Genomic DNA, 13,500 nt, shown 5'->3' on the forward strand with positions numbered 1-13,500 from the left:
ACATGTTCCTGCTCCACTTGAGCTCTCCGCAGCCTCGCCTGTCCTTTGCATCGCGTGCTAAGAACTCTGCAAGCTAACCTCGCAAACTCACCAGCTAATCTCATACATAAATTTTAATTTTGTGTTTCCTCCTTCCACATAAGACATTTACATTCTCTAGTGGTTTAAGACATTAATCAGTAATTCCCAACACAGATGTGCATCAGTATCCCCTAGACCATAAAAGCACAGTTCTTAAACCTCACTCCAAACCTGCTGAATCAGACTTTTAGTGCAGTGTGTCCAGGAATGCATGTTTTAAACATGTTTCTCATGTAATTCTTAAGTAGTCAGTGACACATAAGATCAGTCCAGAGGGGAGCCTTTGAAAACCACTATCTGTTCATCACCACTTCTAGTTATTTCCAAAGGGTGTTCATAGCATACTTGTCTCATGCCAATTAGCCTGGACAGTGTTACAGACCAGCCTCCCTTTTAGTTAATCAGAGTGCATGACTCTGGGTCCTGCATTAAAGAGATAAATTTAATTTTTCTAAGCCAGATATCTAAAGTTATTTAATAGAACTTTAAATAATGTTTTAAAAATTTGTTGTTGTTTTAATAATCTTAATCATGATATTAATTGTTGTTGCATTGGCCCGGTGACTTCTCCTGTCTTGAGGAAACAGTACTTGATAGAGCCTTACTGCTCCAGGTATAGTCTGAATCTGCAGCTTGGCATCCCCTGGGAGCTTGTGAGAAATCTGCTCAGATGTCACAAATCAGTCTGCATTCCTCCCAAGGTCCTAGTGAGGTGCACGCACACACTAGTTTCAGAAGCGCTGCTTTAGAGCTTAAAGAAAACTCAACAAGAAAAACTAGATTTTCAGTATCAGTATTCTGAAGGAGCCCCTCTCAGTGGGTGAAGTTCAGAAAAAGAAATTCTGTTTGCATGTTAGTCTAAGTAAGAGATTGCCCCAAGGCATGGGTGTGACAACGATGGAAGTTCCACAGCCAACAGAGATCCAGGCCCACTTCTCCTGGGAGTCTGGTGGGGGGCATTATGTTTACATTAAAACAAAGATGCTATTTCATAGGATAAACAGTTGCATCTACAAAACATTTAAACAAGACATCTAGATCTTAAAACCTTCCCAGTGGTGTGTTTGGCCTCTTCTAATGTTAGAATTCTAAGAAGTAAGTGAAACTTAATTTAGCAATTAAATTTATAATCGGTACATTCTATGTTATAAATCAAAAGCTAATTGGCAGATTATTCAGGGATTATTAATATTTTAGTGTCCCTGAATTTGAGTGGAAATCTGTAAAAATATAATTGACATGTGGAATATGTCCATTTTAAAATGTGCTTTTGTTAATATCTAATATTCCCAATAGGGGCAATAGCAACTCTAGAAGCATCAAGAACAGAATGTGAGGAAGACATTCTGCCAACAGGTGGCTGTAAAAATAAACCTGCACAACATATAATACAGCTTTCAATCTTGTTACAATATAATTATAACCTTTTAAAATACAAAAATAAAGTACACTTAGTAGATAGCCATCCAGGATGCAACCTTATTTTCTGTAGCTTTCTTATTAAGAACAGCTCCACAAATGTTCTGCATGCAAACTTCATGGTGTTGGATGAATTATTTCCAACAGTTGGTTCTTAATTTAAACTTTGAAGTGGTGGCATAATTACATGAGAATTTTAGTGTTCTCTTGGCTCATCTGCAAAGCTTTTGCTATGTGTACTAGAGCCCCATGTCTGACTTCACTTCCTTGGCAGAATATTTGATAAAAATAATAATAAGTTAAACTATCTTAAAGTTATATGTTAGGCTTCCCTCGTTAGTTCGAATGAGGTGTTATTGTGTCGTAAATTCACAGAATCGTGTGGCACTATATTCAGTGGATACATATACTAATAACCCTCATTTTATGTAATGAACATCTCTGACATGTGAATAAACCAATATTTTTAAATGGAATTATATTATCAGTGTACTAATAGTTATGTGGTACTCAAATGCTATAGCAGATCATTTTATAAAGTTAAAAATGTTTTAACATTGAAAAATTACTTAATTTTTCTGTTTTTGAATCCAAATTTTTATATTAATACAAGGTTAATTTAGCCACGTGGCTTTAAGATCAAAGTTCTAATTCATGCTGCCTTTTTGTAATTCTTAAACTTTCTCCTTAATACTATATGGATCTTAATTTCTTTGAAAATGTAACTTTTATGTTGTGTACTACATCCTAAATTAATTGAAATTGCCAAAATATTTGCCCTGCTAATAGATAGCAATAAAATCTCTTTCAAATATCTAATTTATTTTGTCAGTTACAGGATGTGAGGATATTTATGATGTTGTGTTTAGCACTGCAAAAATAGCAAACACAAAAAACATTCGTGGGAATAGAGAGGCCTCGTGCCCATCTGTTGAGTGACTGACTTTTGTTCATTGCTCCTGTGTGCCCCGAATTCCTAGAGACATCTGTGTACACTGACTGTTTAACACTTGCTCCTCTATCCAGGCACATAGATCAAAATGCTTACCTTCCCATTGTTTTCCATGTTAACAGCTCACGTAATTGCAAAGGCTAAAGGCCTTGCAATTCTGTCTGTGATCAAAGCCGGGTTCCTGGTGACTGCCAGAGGAGGCAGCGGGATTGTAGTGGCGCGCCTTCCAGATGGAAGTAAGTTGGCGTCTGTTCACTGGAGTAGAGAATCTTCATTCTTTGTTCTGTCTGTTTTCATGTGAACACATTGCATAGCGAGTAGGACAGGTTTCCTGCATGTCAACTAAAACTTATGTAATAAGGGCTACTCGACTGAACGTGCAGTTTGGTGTCAGTGAACAAGCCACAGGAACCAGCCTTTCTGTCTCTCTCTGTCCTCAAAATATTAGACAAGACATGACAGGTAGATATAACTTTGTTTTGCATGCGTTTTGTAATTCTTCCGTGGAGCAAATATTGAAACATGGCAGTATGTGCATTTCTTTTGTTTAATATGAATTCTTATTCCTCAACTTCATGGTGTAGCTACTTTCTTTTGTTTTATGGAAATTGATATGAAAATAAGGGGCCATGTGTGAATTTCTTTGGTAGATCATAAAAACTATGACATTTGAAGAGTTTTCCTCAAGGCAGAATCATATCAAGAGCAGTATCATCGAGTTTTACTTTCTGGGATGAAATCTACTACTTGATTCTTTAGAAATGAAATCAAAATATTTGCCATGAATCCCAAGTACTAACATTTATAGTAATCTTTAAAATGGACACAGGTATGTCAAAACTAAAATGTTTTTTATACCAATTAAACATTTCCTGTTCAGTGAACATGTTTTTCCATTAGTAGCAGTTTTTTAGCATAATTTTATTTTATTTTGAGAGAGCATGGGACACTTACAGACAATAAATATACAATATATGCATTTGTGAAATATATGGCCTTGAAATAGCAGTCAGCAGATTCACCATTTCTTACCAAGGTATCCCCACAGTCAACAAAAACCTCTTCCTTATTATGTGGATCAGTTTTCATAGCTCAGTGTGTGGCTTTGAAAATGAGAAAAAAACAATTCTCTTTTTCTCAAGCATTATGCAAATTTCCATGAGCAGACTTCTCAGCAGTAAAACCAAACAAAGTAGAGGCACATTCCAAGGGAGCCCATTGTCAGATGGGACTCAGAGTCTGTGAGAAAGTCCCTGCGTGTCTCAGGTCCCCAACTGCTCCATTGATGGGGTGACTTGCTGACCAAGGGTAGGGACAGTCAATACCAAGCCCTGGGCTCCTCTCAGAGCCCCAGTGAACCTTCCTACTGGTTTCAAAACCTACATTTCTCTCCCTTCTTCCTGAGCTGCAGCTGCTGACTCTGCTGAGAGTAATTTAAAAACTGTCCAAATAAGACACAACATGTTCCCCAGGATCCCGGCCAAGACCAGCCGTCTTAACACAGGGACAGTTCCTAACATAGGGAACGAAAAATTATCAGACACTAATTTCTGTAAGCCAAACTTCTCTAAGCCTGGGTAGGGTAGTTCTGGATATATTCCAGCAATGTTCTAGTATCTACCATGCGTGGTAGCAACCATTTTCAAAAAGTGCTTTGGCCAGACCATCCCCCCACCAAATTGAAAATACATTTTTCTAGACTTGTTTAACATGACTGTTTCTATATCAAGAAAAATAAGCATATAGTAACCCTAAAATGTGCCATATCATGGCAAATGGAATTACTGTACTTAGTTTCTAAATGTGATTTATCTTGTTAGAATTTTAGTAACCTTGAATTTGTAGCCTATTTCTTCTGCTTAAGCACGAGAGGTGTTAAAACAGTTTTTGCCCTCAGAAATTTACAATGGAAACAATTATTATGTTACCGTTAGATAATGAACTCTCTTGAATCCTTCTGATCTCTTAAATCTATGACAAAATTCTAGCTGAAGACTAGAGCTATGTTTTATAAAAATATTGACAGTTGCAGTTACCAAGTGCTCTGTATGGCTGATGGGAACCAATAGTTGGTGGTCTTATGCATGTTGGTAGAGAAAGTTTAGAGGACATGGGCTTGTGAGGCTATGAGACTCATAATGAATATCTAATACTTTTCAAATATTTTTAACTTTTTAAAAAATACATATTCTTTTTGAAGATCACTTTAAAATAGGGGGAAATACGAAGTCTCATTATTTTCAATAGAAGCACTCTTTAGATTTTAGCATTTTTCCTTCCTATATTTACATGTCGAGGGTGTTTTAATGTTAGGATAACGTTCGTTTGTTTTTTTTTTATTAGAGTGGTCTGCACCCTCAGCCATTGGGATAGCTGGCCTTGGTGGGGGATTTGAAATAGGAATTGAGGTAAGTAGCTTGTACATGGCCATACAACTGCCATATCCTCTGAAGACACCTAAGATGCAACCCGTGAAAACTGAGAGGTTTCCTAGTGCTCTTGTTGTTACCATTGGCACCTATAGGAAAAATTGTTTCCTTTATTTTCTCGATGATTGTCTAAAGCTATCTGATGGTTCTGATTTTCTTTCCTTTTCTTTCATTAGGAGTAGGATTTCTTTCATTCGCCATTTTATCTGCTTCTGTCTCATGCACATTTGTATAACAGGCACATCCCAACACCTGGCCAGCTGTCATTGGCAGTTTATGGACTGCTCATGGCAAAGCCACTGTTCTCCTTCAGTGGGCATTGAAATTACGTGGGCAGTGCATCATCATTTGTGGCAAAATCCAGTTTTGTAACATATGATATTCAAATCCCTCCAAATTCTTTAAGTAAAGAAGAACTTCACGTTATTTCAGTTTATAATGTTGCTCCTGGGATTCTGGCGTCTGTTGGGCAGACATGCACACTCACAGAGGTCTCCTACACAGGGATCCTCTTAGGGCTGATGCTCATCTTCAGTCTGTCGTTTTGCAAGGGACTGGAAATTGAATCTCCTGGTATACTCAACTCATTTTCTTCTCAAATTTCAGTCCATTTCTTCCTAAGCTATCCTTTGTAGATTTGCCCTGTTGACATAGTTTTAAATTCCTTCAGCCTTATTAGGAGGAAGTATTTCTAACTCTTTTTTCATCTTTTATTCAATCTTTCTTACTCACTGCTGTATAAATCTGTAGTATAAAAGGAACATATTTTAGTTTCGCTTATCATGACTGCATTTTTGTACCATATGCAACCAAATCAAAGGTTTCAAAAATATCACCCTCTGATGGAAAGTACATTTTCATCAGGGATTGTGGCTTCCCTCCCCTTCCTCCTCCCTTCCCTCCCTCCCCTCTCCCCCTTTCCCCACCTCCACCCAGTTCCCTGGCCCTCCTTGTAGAAGGGCCTTTTTCTCTCAATAGATCATGCTGCTAAACTGTGCTAAGTCACAACCTGTTCTTCCCACAACCCTCTGGCTCCTTGTGAGGCTTGGGGCATGCTTTGAGCATTTATTTCAAAAATGATGAGAGACCCAGAAATGGTGTCTGTATTAAATTTCAATATATTAGAGACCAAAAATTGAGAGTTTCTGTGGTAATTCTTTGAAAATTTTGGACTTTTAGCCATAGGGCACATTAGTAGCCCTGAAAAACAAGTGCAAGTAAAATGTAGTCCCTTCATCCAGTAAATGAAATAGAAAGACTTCAAATAAGCATTTTATAGACTGATACATAGTATTTTTTTTCTTTTTTCTTTTTCTTTTTTTTTTTTTTTTGAGATGGAGTTTCGCTCTTGTTGTCCAGGCTGGAGTGCAATGGCATGGACTCAGCTCACTGCAATCTCCACCTCCCAGTTTCAAGCGATTCTCCTGCCTCAGCCTCCCGAGTAGCTGGGACTACAGGCATGCACCACCACACCCAGCTAATTTTGTATTTTTAGTAGAGATGGGGTTTTACCATGTTGGTCAGGCTGGTCTCAAACTCCTGACCTCAGGTGATCCGCCTGCCTCCGCTTCCTAAAGTGCTGGGATTACAGGCATGAGCCACCGTGCTGGGCCTTAGACTGATACACAGTATTATTTTTAAAAGACAATACGAGATAGTGGTGAGCTATAAGAGAGAAGACTGAGTCAGACCATTCTGGCTCCAATTCTGACCTGGGTGTTTCCACTCTGTGATGTTAGGAAGTAGCTTTTCTTCTCCACACCTTAGCTTCTACACCTGCAAAACACAGTTAAAGATAGCCTTATATGAGTCTCTGGGCTTATATTGATGATTAAATATGGATTTATACAGTAAAAGCACTTGAAATGACACAAAATATAATTTTATTGTTAATATCTTCTTCATCTTTGCAGCTTATTTAGGCTTGCCATTTACAGAAACTTTTTATTGCAAAGCCTGTCTTCATGACAGTATGGAAATTAACTATGGAATTTCATTTAAATAACATAACTATTAACTTTTAAATGTCAATTTCAAACGGAAATAAGAAGCATCTCCTAGGAATTGGAGACATGAGTTTTAAACTTCTTAACTATGATCTGACTTTGCTTCTCAGAGCCCCACAGATAAGTCTCTGCGTGTAATTGTGAGTGTGCAGTGATGTCACAGCAGTCGGCTATTTTTCGATGTTAACAGAAAGCACTGTTTGCTCTCCATGAAGCCCTCTCAGATTCTGTCTGAGCCTCCATCCTAACAGAGCACTCCCGCCTGCTGTCAGAATGAGGGAGGGAGTCAGAACGGGAGCATGGGGTATCCAGAATGGTTCCCTCAGGCTGTTCTCATCACAGCAGATCTGGTGCCCACTGAGACCACGGTGGGGCTGGAGGGTGGACACGTCCTTCCTGAAGGGACCAACCTCTGAGGGCACTTCTGACTCAGGTCACCGGCTGAGCTGAGCATCCCCTTTGGGCCTGGCTTCTCTTGGAACTTGGTCCTACCATGTCCTAGCAGCCACAAATAGTAAGGACCAGCCCTCAAGTGGACTTCGAGTACCGGAAAGGCAGAGACTTTCTCAAACTTCACACCTACGTCCACAGAGACTGATGAGACACCCATGAATGCTTCCTTTTCTGTAAATTGGGACAATGACAGGGCCTGTAACCACACAGGGTTTTCCTTTCAAGCACATAGATGGCACACACGTAATCGGTTAGTACTATCCAATATTTGTTGAATAATTTAACTATCTGCCTTTCTTTCTTTCTTTCTTTCTTTTCTTTTCTTTTCTTTCTTTTCTTTCTTTCATTTTGAGGCAGAGTCTTGCTCTGTCACCCAGGCTGGAGTGCAGTGGAGCAATCTCAGCTCACTGCAACCTCCGCCTCCTGGGTTCAAGTGATTCTCCTGCCTCAGCCTCCTAAGTAGCTGGGACTACAGGCGCCTGCCACCATGCTCAGCTAATTTTTTGTATTTTTAGTAGAGATGGGGTTTTACTGTGTTAGCCAGGATAGTCTCGATCTCCTGACCTTGTGCTCCGCCTCCCAAAGTGCTCCCAAAGTGCTGGGATTACAGGCTTGAGCCACCGCGCCAGGCCATTTTTTTTTTTACAAAACTTGTACACATGCTATTATGGAATCATTTTCATAGCCGTGGAAGGTGGTTGTCATCGCTCTCATTTTATCCGTAAAATAACCAAGCCAGGAGAATTCTCCAGTAGGAGGCAGCCAGAGAGGGGCAGATTGGGAAGCGTCTGCTCCCACATCCAGGCAGCATGTTATTCGAAAGACAGAGTTCCCTGTAGTCTGTCTTGTCTGCACATCCCTCAATAGGGAAAAAAGGAAGATTCAGGAAAGTTACTTGTTCTTGGTTTCACAGGTACTTGGGTGGTAAAGTAAAGCCCACCTCACTGTAACATTCATCTGCATAACAAGCCATTGTTTTTAGGGCACTATACAAGGTAGGCAAAGCACACATTATTTTCAATATACAGAGACATTAGTGTCTTAGCTAAGATCACACAGCTAGTGTGTGGTTGTCAGATTGGGTTCACTAGAAGCGGAGCCTGATACCAGTTCAAGTGCATGTGATATACTGAGCAAATGTTCTTCGGGGGAAGAAACTTAAGGTACTAAGGGAAGCAGGGTAAAGAAGGGGAAAGGTCCAAGCAAGGCTGTTGCTTAAAGTTTAGTTAAACTCTTCTTCATGCATGTTGATAGGTAGTTCAGGTTACCGACTCGAGGTCTGTTTTTTTTTAATAGACACATTTACAGCTACGTATTCCCTCTAGGCATTGCCCTGGCTGCCTTCCATAAGTGTGGGTATGTTATGTCTTCATTTTCCTTAATCTCAAAATATTATCTAATTTCTCATGTGATTTCTTCTTTGACCCATTTGTTATTTAGGAGTGTATTGCTTAATGCCCATATATTTATAAATTTCCCAAATTTATCTTGTCCTTGATTTCAAATTTCATTCCAATGGGGTCAAAGAAAATATTTTGTATAATTTCAGTCCTTTTAAATGGGTTAAGGCTTCTTTTATGGCCTCAAATATAGACTCTTGTCCTGTACCATGTTCCATGTGTGCTGGAGAAGAATGTGTGTTCTGCGTTATTGGGTAAAGTGTTCTCCAGGAGTCCATTGGGTCTAGTTGGTTTACATGGTTGTTTAGTTGTTCCATATCCTGATAATCTTATGACTAATTGTTCTCTTCATTATTAAAAGTGGGTTATTGACACATCGAGCTCTTTTTGTTAAATTGTCTATGTCTTCCTTCTAGATTGTCAGTTTTTGATTCATGTATTTGGGTCTCCAATATTATGTGCTTATATAAATATATGTGTATTACTATGTTTATAATTGTTATATCTTTTTGGTTGATTGACCGTTTTATAATTACAATATGTCCCTGTTTAATCCTAATTACATTTTTTGTTGTTTTAAGGTCCATTTCATCTGATATAAAGGTTGCCACTCCAGCTTTCTTAGGTTGCCATCTGCATGACACATCTTTTTCCATCCTTTTACTGTCAATCTAATGGTAACTTTGAATCTAAAGCATGTCTCCTATGGAGCATATAATTGGATGTTGTTGTTGTTGTTGTTGTTATTGTTGTTTTATCCATGCTAATAATCTCTGCCTTTTTATTTGGTTGTTTAATTCATTCACATTTAATAGATTATTGATATCATGGGATTTATATCAGCCATTTTACTTTTTTCTATATCTCATGCCTTTTTTGTCCCTCTGTTTCCACTTTACTGTTTTCAATTAAGTGAACATTTTGTACTATGGCATTTTGATTCCTTTTATGATTTTTTAACTGTATTTTTGAGTCATTTTCTTAATGGTTGTTCCAGAGCTTACAATATGTCTTAACTATTTCTAATTTATGGGAACTTGATTTAATAAGATACAAAAACATTACTCTCATATGGTTCTAGTCTTTTTTCTCCTTTTTTGTGCTATTACTGTTATACATATTAAATCTATATTTGATACACACTCAGCAATTCATGATTATAGTTAATAATTTATATAATTTTATGTCTTTTAGAGAAACTCAGAGAATAATTGAGAGCAAGTATTTACTCATTGAACTTGCTATATTAACCTTTTTTATTTACCATTTTTGGTTCTATTCCATTGTTTCTGTTCATTCAAGTTACCATCTGGCGTCATTTCCTTACTCCAAGACAACTTTGCTTCCATGTGACTCTTTTGTACAGTTATTGTCTAGTATATAATATTTCTATGTGTTACAGACTTAACATATAGAAAAAATTTATTTTTAAACCAGTTAAAAGAGAAGAACTATGCATTTATACTATTATTTATAGTTAGATAATTATCTTTACTGGTGATTTTTTAAAGTGTGGATTTAAATTACTGTCTAGAGTCACTTGCTTTCAGCCTGAAGGGCTTTGTTTAGAATTTATAATATTTCTTGGAAAGTGCTTCTACTAGCGACAAATTCTCTCAACTTAAAAAAAAAATTTAATCTGGGAATGTCTTCATATCCCCTTCATTTTTGAAATATACTTTTGCTGATTATAAGATTCTAAGTTGACCAGTTCTTTCTTTCAGCATTTTGTCATCCTACTGTTTTCTGAAGTCTACTGTTTTTGAAGAGAAATCTATCTATTATTCTAATTGGGGTTCCTTTTATGTGATGAGTCATTTTTCTCTTGCTCCTTTCAAGATTTTCTCTTGCATTTTAAGATTTTTTACAATTATCTATCTGGAGTGTATCTTTTTACATTTATTCTACTCAGAATTTGTTGAGCTTCTTGAGTGTAGATCCATGTTTTTCATCAGATTGAGAATTTTCAGCCATTATTTCTTTGAGAAAATTTTCTGCTTCTTTCTCTTTTTCCTTGCCTTCTAGTACTTATATCACACGTATGTTGGTGCACCTAATGGTGTCCCAGGTTTCTTGTGTTTCTGTCAATTTTTCTTCATTCTCTTTATCATAATTTTTAAGACTTTCTATTATTCAAATTTACCAGTTCTTTATTTTGCGTGCTCAGATCTACCATTAAACTTCTCTAGTAAATTGTTCATGTTGCTTAATGTACATTTTACCTCCAGAATTTCCATTTGATTCTTTTATATAATTTTATGTTTTTATCAATATTCTCTATTCGATAAGATATTCTCATTGTACATTTTTCTACTTCTTAACCATAGTTTTCTTTAATTCTTTGAACATATTTATGACAGCTGTTTTAAAGTCTTTGCTGAATCTGATAGCTGGACCATCTGAACAGCAGTCATTCTCGTCTGCTTCTTTTTTTAATTTTTTTTTCTATGTATGGGTCACACTCTCTCACTTCTTTGTTTGTCTTATTATTTTTGGTTGAGAATCAGAAATTTTAGATGTTATATTGTATCAACTCTGGATGCTCAACCTCTCCCCTTAGGAGCCTCTTATTGTTTGCTTGCTGTTTGTTTAGAGATACGGTAGGCTGGACTGTTTGAATGAATTCTGGGCCCACTACTGTGAAGCCTCCAGTGTTGTCTATGGGTACGCACGTAGTTTTCCTGAGACGACAGGTGTTCTGACTGTCCCTGTCCCTGACGTGTCTGTTAAGCTGTTTGTCTCCATTGGTATTACACACTGTTGTTAGCCTCCACTAATTGCCTGCTGATTGCTCCATTGTTTCCAACAATGCCCTGGGGACATAAATTGCTCCACGGTTTGATCCAGTTAAAATTGTGCTCCTGTGCACAGGTAGTCTTTGAGGCTCATTTCTATTTCAGGAGGGCTCTTCTTAGCTATCTCTGTCCCTGGTTCTCCCTGATAATTTTCTAGACCACCCATGGTTTAGCTTGTTGCTGTCATGGAGCTAAATACCTCATCTTACCTGTTTATCACCAAAAGCATCATTTTTGACAGCACCTTTGAACTTCCCCACTCAGTGTTCCAAAAGCTTTCACTTCCCTTGGGGAGAGCTTTGGAGCTCTCTGCTCTTGCAGCCTGTCTCTCTCTCTGCCCAAGATCTCTGTGCCGTTGCTCCAGAGCTGGAGGCTGGGGCAGTGGCTCCCTTCTCTTGGAGTGACATCCCTGCAGTCTTGGGCAGGGTAGTAGCTTGACTTGCCTCTGTCAGGGTGGAGCTTTTGCCCCACAGGTGAACTGGGACAAGAGTGAGTGGGGTGCTGGTGCTCCTGGACTGTTGTGCTAGGCTGGAGCCTCCACTTACACATGGGTTCTGGGTGGAGGAAGGAAGCTCCAGACCTCTCAGCTGCTCTTGCCTGGAATGGAGCTTCTGTACGAGGAGCTGTGGGAAGAGAAATGCTGACAGAAGCCTCTCCTGTGGAGATACTGCAGCCCTGACCAGGGGCTGGGGGAAGGAAGTCTGTATTCTTGCAAATCCCCTTCCCCAAGAGGAGCTTCCATCAGGCTGACCTGCAGCGGGGCACAGATTATAGCTCAAATGTCACCAACTCTCTCTGCCTTACCAATATTTAATAGTGTTCAGTGAATCAAAGTGTCTTCATTTTCTTTACTTGCCATATGCCCTTAGGACAATTTCCAGAAGTGTTAATTTTTAAAATAATTTTTACCAGTTACATTTATTTCGCTGTGGAGAGGGTCTGTGGCCTCTTTATGCCACCATTGCAGTGGCATTCTGATTTGTAGATACATTCTACAGTGGGATGGAGATTCAACTGTAATTGTTAAGTTTTAGCTCTTCTTTTGTTAGTTATAGAACATTGAACAAAGTACTTAATCTTCCTGAATCAAATCTGTAAAATAAAAAATTTTTAAGTTGAATAAAATGGTCTTTAAGTACCCCCTTTCCCTTCTGATATTTGTGACTGGCAACAAAGCTTGCCTGTTCTGGGCTAAAGTTATGGCGCATTGTTTTGTGCCTGGGTCAGTCTCAGTTTTTCTCTGGACATCTCCTATACCTTCCACATGGTGTATCCAATGCTGCAAAAATGTTACATTTGCTCCAGGTTCTTCATCTGACCTTCCAAACACAGAAAGGGATTGGAGTACCACCTTCTTAATTATTTGTACTATTATTCTAGAATATCTGGGGAGATGCTAACCTATTAGTTGCAATGGATGCCTTAGGACATTCGTGCTTAATTCTCTTAGAGAATCCTGGTGGAAAAAGATTGCAGTCTTAATTGTGTGTTCATTAATGGCCTGTTCTTAAGGTCAGTTCTCTTAACTAACAAGGTCTAGTTGTGCAAAGGATGCTGCTTAACAGCCACTGCTGTCTGAGGCTGCTCCTGGATAGCTCATTGCATCGTGCCGTGGTTTCACTGGAGAGTGAATGTCAGACTCATGCTTCCAGGGGCATAAGTGTAAGTGACCCTAAGCTTAGCCAGAAGGCCGGCATGGGGTTAATTTATGTTTGACAATCTCAACCTTTAGATTCCCAGATTCTACAGGGTGGAGAGTTCCCTGGTTCTTGGAACATCAGAGGTACTGAATAATTATCTAAATTAGTGACTGAATACCTGTATCTGGATTAGGGATTAATTTGGGGGAGGGGGAAGTTTTTGTGGTAAAGAGAGAGACATTAGTAAAGAGAGTTGAGATTGTGAGAAGTGAAGATGTGAAAGTCAGTGGTCTGAGGAAAGATAATGCTACATTTGCTTTAAATA

The 13,500-nt window shown here is 38.5% G+C and overlaps 1 protein-coding gene across 27 annotated transcripts in view; it reads left to right on the plus strand.

Annotated features, from left to right (window-relative positions):
- SH3YL1 (SH3 and SYLF domain containing 1) overlaps positions 1-13,500 on the plus strand; it is a 49,003-nt gene that overhangs the window by 14,309 nt on the left and 21,194 nt on the right. For all 27 annotated transcript variants that reach the window (XR_010136145.1, XM_054545448.1, XM_054545540.1 and 24 more), the window contains 2 exon segments: positions 2,575-2,688; positions 4,796-4,860. Coding sequence is in view for 26 of the 27 variants with exons in the window: in XM_054545448.1 (XP_054401423.1) it covers positions 2,575-2,688; positions 4,796-4,860 (179 nt within the window). In the remaining variant the exon portion in view is untranslated.

The sequence above is a fragment of the Pongo abelii genome, chromosome 12, assembly GCF_028885655.2.
Source record: "Pongo abelii isolate AG06213 chromosome 12, NHGRI_mPonAbe1-v2.0_pri, whole genome shotgun sequence".
In the NCBI taxonomy this organism is placed as follows: Eukaryota; Metazoa; Chordata; class Mammalia; order Primates; family Hominidae; genus Pongo; species Pongo abelii.